This window comes from Zingiber officinale, chromosome 3A, assembly GCF_018446385.1.
Source record: "Zingiber officinale cultivar Zhangliang chromosome 3A, Zo_v1.1, whole genome shotgun sequence".
Classification (NCBI taxonomy): domain Eukaryota; kingdom Viridiplantae; phylum Streptophyta; class Magnoliopsida; order Zingiberales; family Zingiberaceae; genus Zingiber; species Zingiber officinale.
In genome coordinates this window covers 101,870,368-101,892,198 of record NC_055990.1, presented here as the reverse complement: position 1 = coordinate 101,892,198, position 21,831 = coordinate 101,870,368, and the positions used below count along the sequence as shown (strand labels likewise).

The following is a 21,831-nucleotide window of genomic DNA, read 5'->3' as shown; positions in this document are numbered from 1 at the left end:
GTCTTAATGGCATTGATTTGCACAAATCCCGAGGAGTTTCTAGGGATACTAACATTGACCACTGTCGGAGCGGCGTGACAACCACCGACAAACAAAATTTGCCAAGTGCCAAACTGTGACACGCCGATCGGCATCACCCATTTGCGTAGCCCCCGATCGGATAGACACTAACGTCGGTAGCCGAGTGGCAGGCGCGCCACCAAGCCAACGGTCCAGTCAGTCGGACTTGTTGCCTCCTTCGACTAGACTTGAAGGGAAGACACGTGATCCGGTGGTAAGGATCGGTGGCCCACGGAGGAAGGGGTCAATGACATGGGAGAGTCAAAGGTCCGGCCGAGCAGGGAGGAAGTCTCCTGGCCGACCGGCCTTAGTAGACCCTGGGCCGGCATGAAGACAGCTCGACCTCGGGTTGAGCTTCCGACGCTCACAAGCTCCTTTATAGAGGAACCGCTATGCCGAGTAGCTAAGCTGCTCTGCTGAGCTGCAGAACAACTAGTTGGTGCCCCATCCGAGTATGTGGCCGGGCGGCCGACTCGCCCGATCCGAGGTGTGTGTATACCCGGGCACCCGGGGGGCCGTGCAATCCGCCCATCCGGCCCAATTATAGACAAAGCGCTTAGAAGAGGACAAAAGGGGCAGCTAGTGATATCATTCTCGAGACGTCTGCCGCCAACAAGCAGCATGGTCGGCGGCCGGGCCGTACCAAGGATCGTACGGAGGAAGTTTCCGCTGCCATGGAAGAGATATGCTCGGACAATTGCGGTATGACGTCAGACATGTTTTTCTAACACAACCATTCTGAGGTATGCTTTGAGGAATGTGCACGCCTTGGGAAACGTGCACGCACCTCTCCGGGGTCCTATATAAAGACCCCTGGACTTCTACGGAGGTATGATTTTTCTCCTGATCTACTGTAGCCACAGTCTCTATTCTGCCTTTGTTTCTTCTCGCCATTGCCTGACTTGAGCGTCGGAAGGTCATCGTCGGGAATCCCTTCCCGGCCCGACTTTGTTGCAGGTTTATCGAAGGCTTATGTCGCTGTGAAGATCACCTGGGAGCAGTAGAGAGCGACACGTCCCCAGTTTCCATCGACTCAGTGCACGGACAGGATCAAAAAGTATAGGAGCTTTTACCGGAGAAGGAGTATGTGTTGGCCCAGGTAAGCCGGAGGGAGGGGAGGTGAACTGGCTATTTAAGAAAAACCTTCTTCGACTTTTAACTTAGATTAGTAGTGTGAAAAGAAATAGAATAAATGAACAACAAAAAAAACAAGGCCAAAAGAGTTACTTGATTACAACCTGAGAGGTTGTTAATCTAAGGCAAGTAGATGCATTAAAGATCTTCTTTGAAGGGGGAGAAGCCTCTTATATTCATTGGAAGCTCAAAAAATAGCTAGGAAATTAATACAAAAGTTGTTACTTATTTCCTAAGTTCAGGGGTCTTTTTATAGCTCCTATAGAATCTCATCCGTAGCTTGAAGACGCCTTCAATAGAGGCTCAAGGCACCTTCAAGGGATATAACTATATCTGCCAAGGATAACATTATCCTTAGCAATGTTCAAATCTGCCAGATTGAAGGCACCTTCAATCAAGGTTGAAGGCGCCTTCCCACTGAAAGGCGCAGAGGCGCCTTTAACTCTAATAGAGGCGCTTCCAGTAGCTCCACAACTCCTTTTTGGCTCTTCTGCTATTCCATTTGCTAGGGTGATTTCAGCCAACAGGAATACGGTTCACTCGAACCCATTTTTCGACCTTCTCCTCGAGCAGACTTCCTCCCCGACTTCTCATCCCTCGGACCGTTGCGTGTGCCCTTCTCGTCTGTCGGCAAACTCTTCCGTAGCACCTCGTCTCTTAGATGCACCGAGCCCATCGACTCTCTCCCGTGTCGAAAAAGAATCCTGACAGATTTAGCTGCAACTGAAGTTTAATGTTCTTTATGTTGCATTGTTTACGAAACCTATAAAAGTACTTTGATAAATAGCTTTCACATACTAAATATGCAAGATCTCTCAATACCTTTCCTCATTTATTTGTTTTGCAAAATTGGTGTCTCCTTAGGTCCTTTATCCCAATAGTTTTATAGTTTCACTGACCTTGTGATTCCATTGCAGCTTAAGAGAATGTGTAAAGAAGGAGCTTACTGGGGTAATCTTACTTGCATTTCATTATAGATATTCATTTTGCTGTACATCTGTGTCTGTTCGTCATAGATATTCATTTTGTTGTACGAACTGTTGCTGGAGTATACGTAGGAGTGGAATATGGCATGGAAAGAGCCCGTGGTACAAAAGATTGGGTAACATTTCTGACTCCTTGATGCTGGATTTATTTGGTTTTAGTTGATTCTCTTATATTGTGTTTTGATTCCTGAATTTGCATCACCCATTTGATAATAGTCACCATCTTATAATGTCCAAGTTACATATTACTGTATACCTATCTATTTCACTAACTCAACAATCTGAGCAAGTTGTCTGCCATTGTTAGAACATGTTATCATTTTTTGATTGCCACCTATCTTATTGTGGTTCCTTGGTATCATGATACAAGTGTGGTTTCCGCCTAATGTTTTGTCTCTTGATCTATTACTCGAGCTTCAACAAAGTGAACTAAGTCTAAAATGTTTTGTGGTAGGTTGTTATGACATTTGGGGCAATTCCGCACTGTTGTTAACAATATTTTAAAATAATTTTTAATTAAATTTATAAAAAAATAAAAAATACTTTTAATCAAATCTCCGCCACATGACAGTATTAGAAAGCAGCATCTCACGTGCGGCACTGACACGTGTCGGCTAACAAAAGAGTTTCAGCACCTCCTCCACCCCCACTCTTCGACCCTCAACGCTGTTGCCTTCGCGGGCCCCACGCGGGAATGGCACGGTGGGTACTTTAGGTAAGTTCGACACGAGATCTACCACGATCGAATCAGGGAACCCAACGAGCATTTTGATTTTTGGGTCGTCGAATTCCCTTTGGACGGATGATCTTCGCCTACGCCGCCTGGTTAAGCGCCGATAAAAAACCTATATTAATCTTACGCCGAAAAAGGTGCGGTGGGGAAGCCATTGGAGCCTGCTCTTCTTCTTCTTCTTCTTCGCGAGCTCGGCGTCGGAAAGAGGTTAGCTTTTCCTCCTCCTCCTCCTCCTCCTCCTGCTCTTCACTCTTTGATTCGATCTGTTCCGTAGCTTTTTCCAAAGTAAAGTTGCCGTCTTTTTTTTTCTTTTGTGGGTTTTCGATGCCAGGTGAAGTGATTCCGTGAACACATAAGAGGTATCCTTAAGGTTTTTCTTGATCTTAGTGGGAAATCGAGTTTCGATGCGTGCAGCTACTAGCTTTGAAAAGGCCTTTTAGGAATATGAGTGGTTGATTTGACGATTGTTGGATTCTTCTTCTGGACCTTCTATACATTGCTCATGATCTAGAGATATTAAGTTTTGCAGGGACTGTTACAGCTTCGTGATCTCGCTGCGGCATGATGAGCGGACTGACCTATGATGATTCGTTCTCCGATCAAAACATTCTTCGGGCTAGTGGATTGGGAGAACTGCAGCCTTGTCTAGGTCATAACAACAGTGCGGAATTGCCCCAAATGTCTAGGTTGTCTCGACTCTCTCCCGTGTCGTCTTTCTCGCTAGCTACATCTTCCGCTCGACTTTCTATGTTCCAAAGTTCTTGTACACTTAAACACAAGGGTTAAACACTAATAGGACCTAACATGACTTGGTCGATCACATCAAAACTACCACGGGGTACCAACAATCTCTCCCTTTTTGATGTAATCAAACCCAAGTGAAATTATGATAAACCACAAATAAAAAACAGTTATAAAAATATTTTACAAAAAAAAAATTTACAAGTATAAAAATTAAAATTTGTTGTACTACTCTCCCCATAGACTTAATCTCTTATTACTCCCCCTTCAGATCACACTAAAAATGGGGTACTTTTAAAAGTCTAAGAGTAAAAATGAAAAAATCTAACTGTTTAAAAAATAAGAATTAATTAAAAAAATATATTTAATTAATTTTTAACAGAAAATTAAGGTATTTTATAATTTCTAAATGCTTAACAATTAGTCAATTAAATACTTATTTTAATAATTAGCTTCCAGGCTGTAGCGAGGTACTAGGTCTTCTTGGATATTGAAACAATAACCACTTTTTAGACAAAGCCTCTTAAAAAAATTTAATATTTAATTTACTATAAAGCCATTATTAAAAACATTCAATCCAAATATAATTTTGGAACCCAATATAAGTTCCTTCCTACTGGGTTAATTAAAAGTTTCTTAGGTATGTATTTCTATGAAATTTTCCTAATCTGGCCCTTATGGTATTTAAGGTACCAATTCAATTCACTATATTTTCTAATATATTGACTATTTGAGCATACACAATTTTTCAAATTTTTTATTTCATTTTTTAAACTTTCATTTTTATTTTTTATTTTATCAAATTCTTCTAATTAACAAGATTTAGCTAGAGTCGATTTCAATTCTTTAATTTCTTTTTATAATTTACAATAATTTTTTGTTAATAGTTTTATAAACTGAAATAACTTGTCAGGAGGAAGAGATCGTACCTGACTTACTTTGTCGATTCCATGATCCGAAGCTCCCCTTGAAGTACTGCTTTCTTCTGATATCGCTCTCCCTTCATTGATGCTTTCGATGCTCATTTCAGACGAGCTTGCTTCATCTCCTGCGATGACTTCAATTTCTGATTCGGACGACGTTTCGTCCCACGTCGCCTTCATGTTCTTGTATTTGTTCGCTTGGGTCGGCTTCTTGTTCTTGCTCTTGTCCTTGTCTTTTAATTTATGGTAGTTATCTTTCACATGTTTTTCTTCATTGCAGTGGTAGCATCTTATCCTTCTTTTTCTATCCTACACTTGATTAAATCTTTTAGTCTTAAATAACTTTTTAAATTTACATACCATCAGTGTTGTTTTATTATCATCGAGAGAAGATTTTGAATTTTGTTCGTCCGCCTTTGCCTTTAAGACAATGTTATGCTCCTTCTTCAGACCTGCACATCTCATTTTATGGACTTCAAAAGTTGAAAATAATTCTTTTAAAGTAGTTGAATCTAGATCCTTAGATATATAATAAATATTTACTAATGATGCCCATTCAGTATTTCTAGGGAATGCGTTAAGTGCGTACCTTAGCAAATCTCGATTGCTTACCTTTTATCCGAGATTTGTGAATCCAATGATGAGCTCCTTTATCTTTGAGTGAAGGTGTGCAACGGTTTCACCTTCTTCCAGTTTGATGTTGCCGATATGATTTTGAGCAGATCTCGTTTCGCGAGTTTTGCCTCCGAGCTTCCTTCGTGTAGTTCCAGGAATTTCTCCCAGATCTCTTTTACAGACTCGTAGGCTCCGATCCAGTTGACTTCTTGTGGTGGTAAGACACTTAGCCGATGGAACTCTGCTTTACCGTTTGTCATGAAATCGGCCTGTTTCTTTTTGGTCCAGTGGTATTTTTCTTTGCTTTCGGGTGCTACAAAACTAAATTCCATTATTAAAAGAAATCAAAATCAGTTTTGAAAAATACCTCCATCTTCTTCTTCCAATTGTTGAAATTCCCCTCGAATTTCGATGGGTAGATGCTTGATTTGGCCATCTCGTATGCTCCTGAAGCGAACCTCGCTCTAATACCAATTGTTGACCTAGGTAGGCCGGAGGGAGGGGAGGTGAACTGGCTGTATAAGAAAAATCTTCCTAAACTTTTAACTCAGATTAGTAGTGAAAAAAAGCAGAATAAATGAACAACCAAAAAAAAATGAGGCCAAAAGAGTTACTTGGTTACAACCGGGGATGTTGTTAATCCAAGGCAAGTAAACACACTAAAGATCTCCTTATTTGAAGGCAGAGAAACCTCTTACACTCTTTGGAAGCTTAGAAAGTAGTTAGGAAATCAATACAGAAGTTGTTACTTATTTCCTAGGTTTAGGGGTCTTTTTGTAGCCCCTGTAGAATCTTATCCGTAGCTTGAAGGCGCCTTCAATAGAGGTTCAAGGCGCCTTCAAGGGATAAAACTTTATCTGCCGAGGATAAAACATATCCTCGGCAACGTTCAAATCTGCTAGATTAAAGGCACCTTCAATCAAGGTTAAAGACACCTTCCATGTGGGTTGAAGGCGCCTTCCCACTGAAAGGCGCATAGGCGCCTTTAACTCCAATGAAGGTGCCTCCAGGAGCTCCGTAACTCCTTTTTGGCTCTTCTGTTGCTCCATTTGCTAGGGTGATTTCGGCCAACCGGAATAGGGCTCACCCGAACCTATTTTCCGGCCTTCTTCTCGAGCAGACTTCCTCCCCGGCTTCTCATCCCTCGGACCACTGCGTGCGTCCTTCTCGTCTGCCGATGTACTCTTCCGCAGCACCTCGTCCCTCGGATGCATCGAGCCCATCGGCTCTTTCTCTCGTGCCGTCTTTCTCGCTAGCTACGTCTTCTGCCTGACTTCATGTGTTTCTAAGCTCTTGTACACTTAGACACATGAGTTAAACATTAACAGGATCTAACTTGACTTTGTCGATTACATCAAAACTACCACAGGGTACCAACAGTATGTCGGTGGAGAGGGAGTCGTAGCGGGGAAAGGAGCTGGGAGGTCACAACGAGAGAAAACCTAGCTAATCACGACTAGAGAGTAGCGTGGAGAGATAACCTTGGTCTTGTAGCTTTGGTCTGGTTTGCGGAGAGGATCGCGTTTCTTCACCTTTGGCTGTCTAGGGTAACCGGAGAGGAAGGGATACGAGGAGAGGAACACGAGGATTTTTCCAGCGAAAAGCCTAAAAAAAATCATTACTCAACAGAAAGTATAGAAACTTTTACCGAAGAATGATTTTCCAGGCGAGAGAAAACCTAGCTATGAGGTTTGGTGCGGAGGGCTGATCGTGGCTTAGGGAGAGCTTGTGTCGGCAAGTGATGCCCTAGTTTGTCGACAAGTGATACCCTGGTTCGGCGGAGGGTGATGCCCTAGTTCGTCGGCAAGTGATGAGAGACAGGAAGGAGAGGGCTTGCGTCGAGGGAGATCTCGCTGATCGGGAGAGGGCTCACAGTGAGCAAGAGCTTGAAGAGGGCTCGTTGCGAGAGAGAGTCGTAGCTTCGGCGAGAGAGGGCGACTCGAGGTCGAGAACTTAGCACGTCGCCGTAGAGAGAGCTTGCGTCCGAGCTTCGACGAGAGAGATGACTCGGAGAGGGAGGAGTGACGGCTAGGGTTCTACGGAGAGGAAAACGCGAGAAATAGGTTTCAACGCATTAGCGATTTCTCACTGCAGCGGATGACGACGTGGAACTTGCCACATCACCAAACCGCAAGAAACAGTAAGATTATCACCGCAGGAGATGGAAACTCTTAAACTAAAAATTCATGTCACCCAATGGTAGTAGGTTTAAAAATGAAGGTTTATTTTGTAAACCCAATCATTTATTTAATGGAGATGCCCTAATACTATAATAGTGTTATATTAACTATTATTTACACGTTCTAACCGTTACAAAGTAGCTAATATATATTGTAATAGTTACTTATAATTTAATTATTTAATTAAGAATTTAGACTCTTTAATAATCAATTCTCAATTGATTTGGTAAAACATTAAGTTATGTTAATGTTTTTTTTTACATTAAAAATAATTTTAAGATTTATTAGTAATTTCAACGTTTTATCCTCTGTAACTCAGAGATATATAACCTAATTTTTACTATTTGCATCTCTTCTTCTTATCGCCTCAAGCCTTGTTGATTTTTCATCATTCTCTCCTCCCTTATCTTTCTCATTTTTGCTACAGCTTTCTTATTTTTATCCTTTTTTATATCACAACTTATCAATCCATCTATTTCAATTTTTTTGTATATCGATACAGTCACATCAATCCATCTATATCTCATTGATTTTTTAAGAAAAATCACAGTCACATCTATCCATCTCTATATCTCATCGATTATTTTATCGATTTTTTTTGGTAATATAAAATATGCTCATCATATAACTTGAGATATTATTAATAATTTATTTTTAAATTAAGGTATTTATAGAATAAATTATACTAGTATTAATTATTTGACCGTATGCTTATATATTATATTATACACATAAAATGTGTGCTTGATTGCCAGTAACATCGAAAAATAAGAACCATCATATCATTATAATAAAAGCCAAGGTGTTCTCGAGATAAAATATATAGAACGATTCGTTAAATGTCAACTGCCCTTTTGATTTCGGTCATATTTAAAATATTTTTTATATTGAATTTTAGATTTGATTATCCTTAACTCATGATATTTTTTTTTAGAGAAATGATTTGCTCAAGGAAAAAATCTCAAGGAAAAACTCAAGAATAGACACATAAAGTGATGTGGCCCACAAAAAGTGAAATGGTGGGCCATGAATGCATGTCTCTATCCTTGAGTTTTTCCTTGAGTTTTTTCCTTGAGCGTATCACAACTCTTTTTTTTAAAAATAATAACAATAAATTTTATAGGAATAATTTATTTATAGCACGAACACCTAGGGTTTCAATTTTGTGCCCTTCATTCACACGGTTGATTACTCTCCACTCTGCTCAGTGTCAACCCTACTTCGTCCGCGAGGAGACTAAAACCGCTAAGTTTAGCATCAATGGCTGGCCAGTCCGATCCCCAGCTCTCCTTACTCTCTGCTCCAGAGGTCCGTATGTATATCCCTCGTTACATCCGATTACATAGATCGATGTTTTATCATGCTTTGGATTTTAGGTGGAGTTTTTGGCTGAGGATGAAATGGTGGAGATTGTTCCCAACATCAAAATGGAGTCTTTGAACATGATCTGTGTAATCTTATCTATTTTCTTCGTCATTGTTTTTTTGTAATCTGAACCTGTGGGGTTCATGGTGGTTTCGATGCGCTTCTAATGACAGGGAGATTTTGGCCCTTTCTTTCCGCAAATTGCTTGCAAAGTACCACTTTGGCTAGCAGCAGCTCTGAAGAAGCGTGGGAAGTGCACCATCCGCACACCAGAGTGGATGTCGGTCGGTGAGAGTTTTTTTTCAGTTTGTGGCAATCTATATTGGTTCTGTTGCTTTTGTGGTGCTTGAAAATTGGGAAAGTATGATATCCATGGTTAGCCTCCACTGTAATCTAGTGCCTTGCTGGCAGAGGCAGCATTCTTGAAGATGCATTGATTAAATTTTTTGATTAATAGGCATGCCGATCTGGTAGATCCTGATTGTTTTTTATATACTTTTCCTACATCTCGTTATACTTTATTTTACTCTGATATAGTCTTTGGCTGGCACCTAATACCTTAACCAATCTACCAGGACTCTATGAATTAGCACCAAGTGGATATAAAGAAAGCAGAAGTGTCATTTCTTATTTTTCATGCTGTCTACTGGTTGTTTTCTTATACATACTGACTGATGTGGAAATTCTTCCTATCCATTTATTGTGTCCTTAATGCACTTAATATGCAAATTCTACCTAACTACCAAATGCATCTGCCATTTTTTATTGAAATTATCTGTGATTAGTGTCATATGTAATGTGTTTGATGACTATACAATTCCATTAATTGGAGGCTTAGAGCATCAAACAATGTGATACTCATAGAAGTTTGCCTGTACTGAGACACATTGTCTCATGGACCATTCAAACTACTTATAGCTTTGCCAAAGTAGCTTGTTTTTTTGTTTCCAAAAATCAGCTGAACTCTCTTGATCCCTGTTTGCATATTGGCTTTGTCTAAATCTCAGTTTTTATATTCGTGGACTGTGAATTAGTTGTTCCAGATATTGCTGTTAGCACTGATTGTCTTAAACTTCTTATTTGTCATTGTTATGTTTTTCTTTGTATTAGCTTAGCTTTATTGAATGATATCACAATTTTGGCTTAAGTTGCTGTCTTGCTGATTCTTATCTGTAGATAAACTGACACAAGTACTCGAAACAGAAAGAGAGACACCTAGGGAATTTCAACCATTGCCTTTTCACTACATTGAAATTTCAAAGCTTTTGTTTGACCAGTATGTGTCGATCCCGTGTATACTTTTTGTTTCCTTATTTTGTTGCCATTTTGGACATTCTATCTATGCCTAATAATCATTTTCAGTGCTCATGATGATGTTCAAGATACATACATGGTGAGATTGAATGCATGCATACATTTTTCAATATGGTATTGTTTTTCTCTTCGCTTTTGTTAGCCGTAATTGTGCAGGTGAGATCTTTAATTGAAGATATTAGAGATGTGAGGTTTCATAAGGTAGAATCTGGCTTAGAGAATATATCTGGTCGTACACATGCGGTGAAGGTATGTGCAAACTGAATCCTTTGATTCCTACCATTTCAGGGCATTTTAATTTGTTTTCTTCTCATATGTTTGTTAGTGTCTACTTATGAGAAAGCAATGAACACTAACTTGGAACTTAAAATCAATTTGGTTTTCTAACAAAATTTTGACCGCCTAGGAAGTAATAACCTAGCACATGGATGATAAACCAAATGTTTAGTTCTTTTTGCACTTTCATCTTGTAAGTCACAGATCATAAATACGATAGGATTGTGCTTAGGCATCTTAGTTTATATCTTTTTCATGTTCAGTTACTTATTACCAATAACAATCTTTCTTCTGCACCAATAAATTAAAAAGGAAGAGATTCTTTGAAAAAAAGTGATCAAGCAGCTGTTACCATTTTCTCAGTCATTCCTATGAAAAGATGACAAGTCATAAGTATTCATGCCATTTTTATCAAAAGAAATTAGTATTTGTGTCTTTTGATCAAGACTATTTATGCAAATCTGCTACCAAGGTGAGGACAGGCCCTCCCTTGTGGCCTTGTAATCGTAACAGACTTCCTTTATATCTTTTCTCCTTACTTTTTGTTACACAGCTAAAAAATCTCTCTGCAATGGAAGTAAATATTGTGAGGCCGTTCATGATGAGGACTTTACAAGCTTTCTATAAGCACGATAATCCTCAAATCATCCAGCAACACAATATCTCGGGAAGGAAACAGCCACAAGTGTTAACTCGCAGCACACGAGTAAGTTGGTTACTCTTTGGTAATTATTATATGGCTTCTTCGCACCTGAATCAAATGACAAATAGATGTTTATGATTTAAAAGTGACTCGAGGCATTCATGTGCTACATTTAGTCTTTTTTAGACCATCAACAGCGAGCTTGATCTCTGGGCCAAATGTTTTAAAAGTTATATCCTTCAAGCTGATCGGAGCATGAATTTTGCGTTTGAATCCGGCTTAACCATAATCTTCGTCCTGATTTATCGTGCCTGAGCGTGGAAAAATCAGATCTCAATTGCTTTTTCTTACCATTACTAAAAGAGTAAGCCTTGAGCAAACCTTAAAGTACTTGCTATGCTCTTTCTCATTTTGCAGAATCTGCGGCCGAGGTAGCAACTGACTCGCCACAATCTGATGATTTCATTCGCTCTCCATGCGACGTGTATGTTTAGTTTGCTTCGAGTTCTCTTGGGCCATGAAGTTTACCCTTCATTTGGTTACATGTTGCTAGTTTCTTGTTTGCACTCGTCAATTCTATCATCTTTTCCTTTGCTTTTGTAACCAGACTTAGTCGAAACTAATTGATAGATAAACCTCTAATTCTGTTTTTTTTTTAAAAAATATCTTTATTATTGTTGAGTATTTCATGGTTTACGCAATTACAATTCTATGGTATTTCTGTATTTGATCATGATGCAAAGAATATAACAGTATGATTTTAATTTTACAATAGATTCAATTGCAATTAATATTGGAATTGGGGTTAGTTAAATTGAATTAACTTATTGAATTTAGAAGTTAATTTGATTTTTTTAAAAATATATTACTGTTTTTGGTTTATTCATTTAGATTTAGATTTTGAATTTTATAAATAAATTAAATCCAAACATCATAAATCTCGACTATTATATTGTAAGCCGTTGATATATTAATTTACTGAGAAAAGTTTGGTTAATTCCATAATTGATCAAAGTAATCGTTTTATATCGGTTTGATTTTGACGATAAAATTCAGTCGGTTTAATTTATTTAAAATTTTACTGATTTTGATTTGTTGGGTTTAATTTTGAACAGGTTGCTTACCCTTAAAAAGGACACGATGTTGGGGAGAGAAAAAAGAGACGGTGTTTTTGAAAAAAAAAATAAATAAGTGATAGAATTAATATGTTTATTAAATTATTTTAAAATTGTATTTAAAAATTTGTCAAACTCAACAATTAAGGAATTTGTGATGGGACTAAAAAAAATAAAAATTATTAAATTATTCTTTTTTAAAAAAAAATAGAAGGCGCTGGAGCCCACCCCAAGTGGTTCCGTCCGCCTTGAGTTTTAGTTCTTTTGTTTTCTTGTAAGCAAGAAAAGTGTCCCCACGGGCGGGATCAGCCGGTTATGACATGATATTCTTGCATCATGAGTCGGGAGGTCAAAGGTCTGCGGCAGCAATTGCGATAACATCAATATCTGTCCGTGCTAAACACCTAAGACCGCCATGTCATAACTGGGCCCGTATTCACCGTGATTTACTCCCTCTCATACTTGTGGGGCCGGGGTGAGGGGGCCGCTGGGTTGACGGTTCCAACCTTTGCATCTTGTAAGCAAGAAAAGTAGAACAGAATAAGAAGGGTTTGTTAATGATGGTTGGATTGAATGTATAATATTACATTTTTTATTCATATAATAATTATTTACGGGGGAATTGAATTACACGTGGAGGGTGTTTTGGTCATTCCATCATCTCGTCCACTTCTTTAAAGCTCCTCCCTTCCGTCCATTTGCTTTCCCGTGTCACTCATCGTTCTCGTGAGCTCTTCCCTCTCTCCTCCGCTTCGTGTTCCATCGAGCGATCGCCGATTAGATCCGGAGAAAATGCCGAGGAATGTGTTCTCCGGCTCCATTAGCTCCCCCAGGATCGACGTGGCTATCGACATGGGGAACCCCTTCCTCAATCGCACCGTCGACGGCTTCCTCAAGATCGGAACGGCGAGTATCGAATCCGCACTTTCGGTTCATTTGCTCCTATGGATTTCGTCTCTGATCCGCTTGTTAATCCAGGTAGCTGCCTCCAGGGTCGCTGCGGAGGAAACCTTTCACTTTGTGCATAAAGGTTGTCTTGTTGCTCTTCTCTTTGATCCGTTGTGGGAATGTGTCTCAGAAATCTGATACCAGAAAGAAAATTCTATTATTTTACTTTCATTTACTGTGATAAGAAATAAGATACAGATATTATTATTGAACTTAGGTGAATGTGATGAAAAAAAATAGATCTGCACTAGAATTGATGCATTGTTGCCTGTTATACTCCCGTCAATTCAACTTGCATAGCTTAGTACGTGAGCAGCGAAAGAAACCATTAGAAGCCTTAGGGAATGTAGATACAGACTAATGATAACCTTCGCCTAGGATTGTCCATTGCAACATTGTCTAAGAAGTATCGCCGAACTAATTGAACAGCTGGACCAATTAGCATTTGTGTTGCTTTTGATATGTTCCTTCTTTTATTCACACCTATTACATGATTGTTTATATTTTGGATTTTGTGTCAGAAGTTAGATAGACTCTCCATTAAGTATCATTAGACATTATTAATGATTCACATAAACAGACAAGAGAACACAATTTGAGCACTTATCATCAAGGCGAGGCTCTGCAGTTGTGTGGATTACTATTCATGTATTTTTATTCAGGAAGATAATAAGAAGTTCCTTATCTACCATGAAGATTCTCAGTTACTATAACTTTTTGGATTATTCTTTGCTTTGTTTCTATTCTTTGATTTAACATTGCGTCTTTGGAAGAGGAATTTATGAAAATTTGAGTGCTATGTAATTGAATAGTTCTGTATAATTTGTGGATTTGTCCTATTGTCTTCAACTTATTATTAACGAGCTTCTCCGCCTTTATATATTTATGTGTTTAGTGAAAACTCTTGAAAGATTTATTTTACTACAGTGATTTGCTGGACCTTATTCCCACTCTTGAATGTAACTAGGAGATATCTTACATTTCAAAGTGCAATCTGATTATTTGGACAAATGTGACATGCAATTACAATTTTTGCAGGGAGTATCAGCAAAGGCAAAATCGAGGATGCTGTATGTTCTAAATACTATTCTTTTAATGTTAAAGTTCAGTGACATTTGGTGCATGCTTTATATTGTCACAGCATAAAGTTAGTAAGCCGTCATGAAAATAGAATAATGCTCAACTGAAATTTTGTGTGACACATTTTCTTTTCTTTCTCAATAAGATTTTGAAAAAAGCATGAATGCATTATTCTTCTGGGTAAAACTATCCGAATTCAGATGATCAAAATATAACATTTTGATGCTTTGTCACTTCCTTCTGGTCTTTTTCCTACTTGGTAATAATTGTTGCTGTATTAACCTACCCAATTAGTTTTGGCTCTCTTTATCTTCTATCTTTTCACACCATTAACAATATCTTCTACTTGGTTTAGAAAAAAGCTTGATGCATGTAGCATGTAACTATTGCATACAAGTTTGGTTAGTTTATCTCACTAATTAACTCCTTTGTTTGTCAGGAAAAAGAATCCTGACAGATTTAGCTGCAACTGAAGTTTAATGTTCTTTATGTTGCATTGTTTACGAAACCTATCAAAGTACTTTGATAAATAGCTTTCACATACTAAATATGCAAGTTCTCTCAATACCTTTCCTCATTTATTTGTTTTGCAAAATTGGTGTCTCCTTAGGTCCTTTATCCCAATAGCAGGACTGTTTTATAGTTTCACTGACCTTGTGATTCCATTGCAGCTTAAGAGAATGTGTAAAGAAGGAGCTTACTGGGGTAATCTTACTTGCATTTCATTATAGATATTCATTTTGCTGTACATCTGTGTCTGTTCGTCATAGATATTCATTTTGTTGAAGGAACTGTTGCTGGAGTATACGTAGGAGTGGAATATGGCATGGAAAGAGCCCGTGGTACAAAAGATTGGGTAACATTTCTGACTCCTTGATGCTGGATTTATTTGGTTTTAGTTGATTCTCTTATATTGTGTTTTGATTCCTGAATTTGCATCACCCATTTGATAATAGTCATCATCTTATAATGTCCAAGTTACATATTATTGTATACCTATCTATTTCACTAACTCAACAATCTGAGCAAGTTGTCTGCCATTGTTAGAACAGGTTATCATTTTTTGATTGCCACCTATCTTATTGTGGTTCCTTGGTATCATGATACAAGTGTGGTTTCCGTCTAATGTTTTATCTCTTCATCTATTACTCGAGCTTCAACAAAGTGAACTAAGTCTAAAATGCTTTATGGTAGGTTGCCTATCTATACCATACACTGTTAGCAAAGCACAACTATTCAAACCTTCAAGATTGTCGAAGTCTTGTTTCTGTGATAACTTATGATTTTCTTTAATTCTGTTATGATTTACTTTCCACTTCCACACGATTAACCCTGGAGTGCATAGACGCTGAGGTTTTTTACATTTATGGAAATGTATATCTTTTTGATGAAGTGGATGGCCGAAAGCCCGCCGCCATATTTATATTGGTAAGTTGTCGCCGTCATCATAGTTGTCATCATCGACAATGTGTGTGTGTCCAAACTATTTGGGGTACATGAATTTTGTCCTTTCATTAACCTCCATGCAAGGTTAGTCTTACCTAAAATTTTAGGCAAATTTTAATGTTGGTTGTTTATGTAATGCAACCCTCAACCTAGTTCATCTAGGCTTGAGACTGACGTTTGCGGTTTTATTTCTGGATTGATAAGTACTGATATACAAGATAGGCAATCATAGAAAGAGCCTAGATAATGATGCTACGCAGCGAACTAGGAAAACGTTCACACATCTTAAATTAGCATTAAGGTTTTCAATCATGGGGGATTGATGCTGAAATCCTCAAGTTTGTATCCACAAATCATCTTACCGACCAGCTCATGTTTATTTTTTGTTAAATATGGTTTTATGAAATGACATATTCGGTTGAGTTCTGAAGATTAGTTTTGGTCTGGAACCTTAGGCATCTGTCCAAGATGATCAAACTGTTAGTATGTTAAGAGATGATTGAGCGTTTAAGGGATGAGATTGTAGAATTTGCATCGATAGTTTTTTATCATCCCAAGTATGAGGTCTATTGTAATGCTTCAAACATTTTCCACCTACACTTGGGACCAACACTGACTACATTACTAGGATATCGAGATCTGCTATCATAGCTCCCGAATTGTGTTTGACCAGTTTCAACTCTTTGCAGAAGAATGCAATGCTTGGTGGAGCCCTTACCGGATTGCTCATTTCCGCAGTCAGCAACAACAACAGAGACAAGGTTTTCAAGGATGCTATCACAGCTGGTGCAGTAGCTACTGCCGCTGAGTTTATCAATTACCTCACCTGATCAAGATCCTCTCGAGCAGAGACTATCAGAATTTCTGCAATAAGCTTCATCTCGTCGCCTTCGAACTCGATTAGTAAGGTTAGGGAGCTGAATCAAATGGGATCCTATGTTCATGTTTACTGCAAGTTTTCATAGCTAATAAAATGAAAAGGGTGAGTCAGTTCATAGGATCAAATGACCTTTAAAGGAATTTAAATACTCTCTTATTGGATTGTGCCATGCCATCGGTTCGACCTCTGTTTTTTTTATGGTAAAGTAAGGATGAAGCCCTCCAAACACCGGGGATAACAATGAGGCAGATAGATTTATATATATTGGATATGATATGGATAGAATTTTATTATATTCATTTCTATATATGAATCCACAAATACTCATGTCCAATTACTATAACGAGATTTAAAATTTAGGAGATAGGATAGAACTCTCATATAATGAGGGTTCAAAACTCATGTAGGACGAATGGATAAATCCAAAAATTAAAATTAGAATGAGCTTCTTGTGTGTTTATATATATTACAATAATGGTTTAGGCGTTTGGATTTTTTTTATATTTTCTTAAAGAAATATTATACTTTGTAAACATCTAAAATTTTTAATCTGGAACATGATAATCCAAGAGGGGAGCTTGACCCTATAAAGAAAATCTTCTTAACTTAAATCCACTATAATCTAACCCTTAAATCATAAAATTTTAAATACATATAATATATCTAAAAAAATAAATAAATAACCAAAAAAACATTTTGATTGAATTCATGTGCCTAGATTGAATCCAAACACCTGGATTCAACTCCACATATTTGGATTCAATCTAGGCGCCCGAGATCCTTTTATCGTTTCAAAAAATTATATCCTTCGAAATTCGAAATATAAAATTAATCTATAAGTTAAATCTTGATAAAAATAACTTTGAACAAAATTATTCGTGTCATGCATGCGTTGATCAAAATAAATTGTTTTAAATCATCCAAAAGTAAAAGTTTTAGCGTATATCTCACTCAAAAATATCATGTCAAAATGTTCTCATTCTTACTAAGAAGCATTAAAATACTTTACTTGAAACTAATCCTTACTACAAATGAAATGACAATCCAATCATCCAAGGAGCACAAAATACATTAGTCAGAATTAATACTAGACTCGTGAGCATAATACATTAGTCGAAACTAATCCTCAATACAAATATAATAAGGAGCACAAGATACATTAGTCGGAATTAATCCTTAATACAAATACAATTATAATTCAACGGGCAACATGCATTTCCAATTTTTCAGTCATTTCAACAACCAGTTTGCGACCGCTAGGGTAGAAAGAATAAGAATGATCAACCACATTGTAAATCTAGCAACCTTATGCTTGTGCCATGGGGAGTCACCGTCGAACACCAATAGGATGCCGGCCCTGAAGCTCTCTATTACATCAGTGGTTTCCTCTGTCACTTCCGACAACTCCAACCGGCACTCACTCAAGTCGATCAACTCCGACTCCTTCAATCTTCTATGATCCGACCCAAAGTTGACGCTCTGCTTGTTCTTCCTCTCCCTCAACCCTTCCTCTGTCTCCTACTTCACCACTTACATTCCCATCAGCCCCATCATCCTCCAAGCCTCAGACTTACCCTCTCTCCTTCTCACCTCGTCCAACTACTACTTCTCTACCCTTACCGTCCTCCCACGCATCACTGAATCAATCTTTGTCGCCTTCCTCCACTTCTTCCTCTTCTTCGTCCCACTCACACCAATCCTCTACATTCTCTACTGATGATCTATCATGTTAATCTATTGTACTGAACAAAAGACTTACAATGATCTTTTGGAGGAGAAGAACTTGGAGAAGACACTAGAAAAGATGCTTGTTGTTGTGAGGCTCACCGTCGCCGAGAAGATCACCACCTTGGAACCTTGTCAAAAATATCACAAACCAAATCCCACTCGTGCTGTTCAACTGATGCACTTGGACACTCCTATATAGGAGACTTGAGGAAGATGAAGGGGAAGGGGCGTCCCTTCATCTCTCAACGTCAAACATCTTCCACTAGTCCAAGTCAATCCTCAAAAAGGCATCTAGTCACAAAGACTATAAGAACATTTAATTCATACGTCAGGGAAAATAGTTCGTGCGACAGCAAGCACAATGAACAATTGCTGCTAAGAAAGTTATTACACTTTACTTAGTTGCTCTATAGAATGAATCTGAGATATCAATATTTTACCTTTATCCTAAATTAAATCATTTGTATCATCATAAACATCTCTAATATTTCATAATGACTATTATGTCAAGAGCATATTCAACATCTTCAATGAATACAATTATTTACAATTACATTTTATGTACTAAAAAAAATGTAACTGGTATCAATGAATAAATGCCAAAGATATAAATCAATATTAATCTTCCTTTTTAGCTAGAATCTATTCATTATAATAAGTCGTTTTCCTAGTTATGTTCAATAAATCGAATCATCTATAGCTAATAGGAAACATGCTAAATTAACAAACACTAATTAGAACCTCAAGTAGATAGTTAAATATTTACTTAGGGTAGGATTGAGATTAACTTATAATATCAAGAGTCTCACATATTAGAGAAACATGGATCCATTCTCATACTACCATTATTATCGTCATAGTGCACATGTTATGAATCATATGCTACGATATTTTTTCTTTACTAAAAAGAGCACATATTTTTCTCAAAATTTAATATCATACAGATTTCGATTTAGACATACCTAATGTCTAATCCTGAATTCAACATATGAATTTCAATCTGGCCTTAAACAGATCCAGTAAACAGTGGGTTCATTTACTCCAATCATTACATAAATGATTTTATCTTGATACAATTATCAAGGCGATCTTAACTTATGAGTATGTCTCTATTCAAAGCTGCATAAGCTGTCTCATAAGTACAATTTTACCTCTATTTATACTGAATAAATAGAGATGATTATCCCATGTGAGTGAACCAATCTCACCCTATCAATATGTTTATCGAGACTTTAATCAAATGTAACATAGATATATACATTGAATAGATCATGACATTTTTATATATCTAATTGTCTTTACAATATGTTACATTCTTCGAAGTCCCAAAGACTTCACATATCCTTAAAATGACTCTTTAGTCAATGACTTAATTTATGCAAGTATATTACGTGTCAACAATATCCCTTACAAAATTATACTTAATTTCTATGTACTTGCCTTTGTTGTAATATGTGAGATCTTTGAAAAAAGCTATAGTAGATTGACTATCATAGTACACTGTAATAGGACTCCTACTGTCCTTAGCAATCTTCATATATTTTATGAACCTTCTTAACCAGATAACCTCTTGCACAGTCACTGCACAAGCCACATACTCAGCTTCCATTGTGGACAGTGCTATACAAGTTTGTTTCTTGCTATTCCATGAAATGACGCCACCATTTAGCAAGAAGGTATAACCTGTTGGTGCAGGTTGCATTAATAATTTGATTTTGAGTTATGACAAATATGTTAAAGTTAGATGTGATGTTTGTTTAACCTTTTCTACCAAGTGTGCAGGAGTTGACTGGTCTGAGGGACTTGACACCAAGCTAAAATCCAGCTAGGTCGGCAGGGCCCAATAGTTGGTGTGAAGTCTAGAAAGGTCCGCGGGGCTCGATATCTAGCGGGAAGTCCTATTGGGTCCGTGGGACTTGATAACCGGTCGAAGTCTAGTTGGGTCAGCGAACCTGACAACTGGTGGAAAGACTTGGTGGGTCAGAGGCAAGTCAAGTGACTGCAGTTGGTAAGTGAAGGTAAGTAATTGGAGGAAAGATCCAATGAGGACGCATTCTCCGTTGAGGGAACTATACGCATCGATCCAACTTTAAGTCCATTTGGAAAACCTAAGTTGAGATTTTGACTAGATCTTTGTCTTGTGGAGACAGGATCTAATTAATACTCACATTTTATCATGTTGTGCTAACTCTGTTTTGCAGGGTAAAATATATTTTTCGATTACCTGGACTAACCTTTTCTTGCAGGTGGAAGATGCTGAAGAAAAGGGTCCGGGTGCCCGGAGCTAGTCTGGGCGCCAGAAGCAGGCTTGACCAGCCGGTGCTATAGGCGCCCAGGCGATCCGGGCTCCCGGACTCGGTCCAGGCGCCTAGGCCCGAAAAATCATCCACAAGCTGACGTGGAGCGAGTCGATTGGCCGAGCTACGTGGTCTAGGCACCCGGAGGGGTTCCAAGCGCTCGAAATGAACCTATTTAAAGGCCTTCTATTGACACAGGTAGGGCCGGCAAGAGGGGGGTAAATTGCCTGTAAAATAAATAATATAAAAACTCTTCTTGATCTTTCAACTCAAATTAGTAGTACACTTATAAACAGGAAATTAAGCAACTAATAAGTAAAAGACACAAAGGAGTTACTTGGTTACAACGTAAATGGTTGTTAATCCGTGACAGAAGAAAGCGCTGAAAAGATCTCCTTCGTGTAGACAGAGAAGTCTATTACAGTCGTTGAACGCTCAGACAGTTACTAGAAAATAAATACCAGAGTTGTTGTCTATTTCCTAGGTCTAGGGGTCATTTTATAGCCCTTAAAAAATTTTATCCGAGGTTGGAAGACGCCTCCAATAGGCTGGAAGGCGCTTCCATCGAAGCAAGAAAGGATAAAGCTTTATCTTCTCCCAACGCTCACTTTTGCTCAGTCGAAAACGCCTTCAAGTGCTTGAAGGCACCTTCCATGAAGGGCTGAAGGCGCCTTCCAATAGCTTGACGGCACCTTCCATGAAAGCTTGAAGGCATTTTCCAACAGTTTAAAGATGCCTCCAGTAGCTGCTACCGAGCTCCACTTTCTTTCTCTTGCTCTTTCGCTGCTCCTCTCACTTCGGTGATTTAGGCCAATCGGAATAGAGCTCATCCGAACTCATTTTCTGGCTTTTTCCTCGAGAAGATTTCCTCTCGGCTTCTCATCCCTCAGACCGTCACGCGCGTCTTTCTCGTCCACCGGTATACTCTTCCGAAGCACCTCGTCTCTCGGATGCACCGAGCCCGTCGACTCCCTTCCCGTGCAATCCTTCTCACTAGATGCGTCTTTCGCTCGACTTCTTGTGTTACTAAGCTTCTGTACACTTAGACACAAGGATGAAACGCAACATGACCTAACTTAATTTGGTTGATCACATCAAAACTATCACGGGGTTTCAACACCTTCGACTTGGAGCTTCACAACAACAATTGCGATAAGTTTTCTTCTTGCTCGATGCTCCGAAAAAGCTCCTACAACACTGTGAAGCTCCTCCAACAACCGACGACTCAGATTTTCATATTTTCCTTGTTGTCGTTAACCTTATTTTTTAGTTATTGTACTTATCTTGTAACATATTTTTGTGAACTATTAGTGGATTGCCCAACGAAAGCACTCGATAAGTGCGGACCTTGGAGTAGGAGTCGTTAA

General features: G+C 38.4%; 2 protein-coding genes across 6 annotated transcripts; both read left to right on the top strand.

Annotated features, from left to right (window-relative positions):
• Nucleotides 1-2,963: 2,963 nt before the first annotated feature.
• Nucleotides 2,964-11,677, top strand: LOC122052186 (DNA replication complex GINS protein PSF2-like). Of its 5 annotated transcripts, XM_042613593.1 has the most exons (11): nt 2,985-3,120; nt 3,245-3,272; nt 3,443-3,599; nt 8,581-8,680; nt 8,749-8,823; nt 8,911-9,025; nt 9,914-10,013; nt 10,100-10,130; nt 10,208-10,300; nt 10,881-11,033; nt 11,388-11,677. In XM_042613593.1, the coding sequence occupies exons 3-11, from the start codon at nt 3,475-3,477 to the stop codon at nt 11,403-11,405; spliced, it is 810 nt and encodes a 269-aa protein (XP_042469527.1). In that variant the 5' UTR covers nt 2,985-3,120; nt 3,245-3,272; nt 3,443-3,474; the 3' UTR covers nt 11,406-11,677. The 5 variants fall into 5 exon arrangements, with proteins under 5 accessions (XP_042469529.1, XP_042469526.1, XP_042469527.1 ...); XM_042613592.1 differs by lacking the exon at nt 3,245-3,272 and having other exon boundaries at nt 2,974-3,120; XM_042613596.1 differs by lacking the exon at nt 3,443-3,599 and having other exon boundaries at nt 3,005-3,120.
• Nucleotides 11,678-12,766: 1,089 nt separating this feature from the next.
• On the top strand, nt 12,767-16,608 carry LOC122052185 (outer envelope pore protein 16, chloroplastic-like). The gene is made up of 6 exons (XM_042613591.1): nt 12,767-12,991; nt 13,064-13,115; nt 14,072-14,103; nt 14,785-14,818; nt 14,902-14,969; nt 16,249-16,608. Exons 1-6 carry the CDS (start codon nt 12,878-12,880, stop codon nt 16,387-16,389), a joined length of 441 nt encoding a protein of 146 aa, XP_042469525.1. The 5' UTR covers nt 12,767-12,877; the 3' UTR covers nt 16,390-16,608.
• Nucleotides 16,609-21,831: the final 5,223 nt, after the last annotated feature.

Excerpts from the sequence above, each read along its gene's own strand:
- LOC122052185 (XM_042613591.1), top strand. The coding sequence starts at position 12,878 with ATGCCGAGGAATGTGTTCTCCGGCTCCATTAGCTCCCCCAGGATCGAC. Across the intron at positions 12,992-13,063 it reads GCTTCCTCAAGATCGGAACG|GTAGCTGCCTCCAGGGTCGC; the intron begins GCGAGTATCGAA and ends TTGTTAATCCAG. Across the intron at positions 13,116-14,071 it reads CTTTCACTTTGTGCATAAAG|GGAGTATCAGCAAAGGCAAA; the intron begins GTTGTCTTGTTG and ends CAATTTTTGCAG.
- LOC122052186 (XM_042613592.1), top strand. The coding sequence starts at position 3,475 with ATGATGAGCGGACTGACCTATGATGATTCGTTCTCCGATCAAAACATT. Across the intron at positions 8,824-8,910 it reads AGTCTTTGAACATGATCTGT|GGAGATTTTGGCCCTTTCTT; the intron begins GTAATCTTATCT and ends TTCTAATGACAG. Across the intron at positions 9,026-9,913 it reads ACCAGAGTGGATGTCGGTCG|ATAAACTGACACAAGTACTC; the intron begins GTGAGAGTTTTT and ends TCTTATCTGTAG.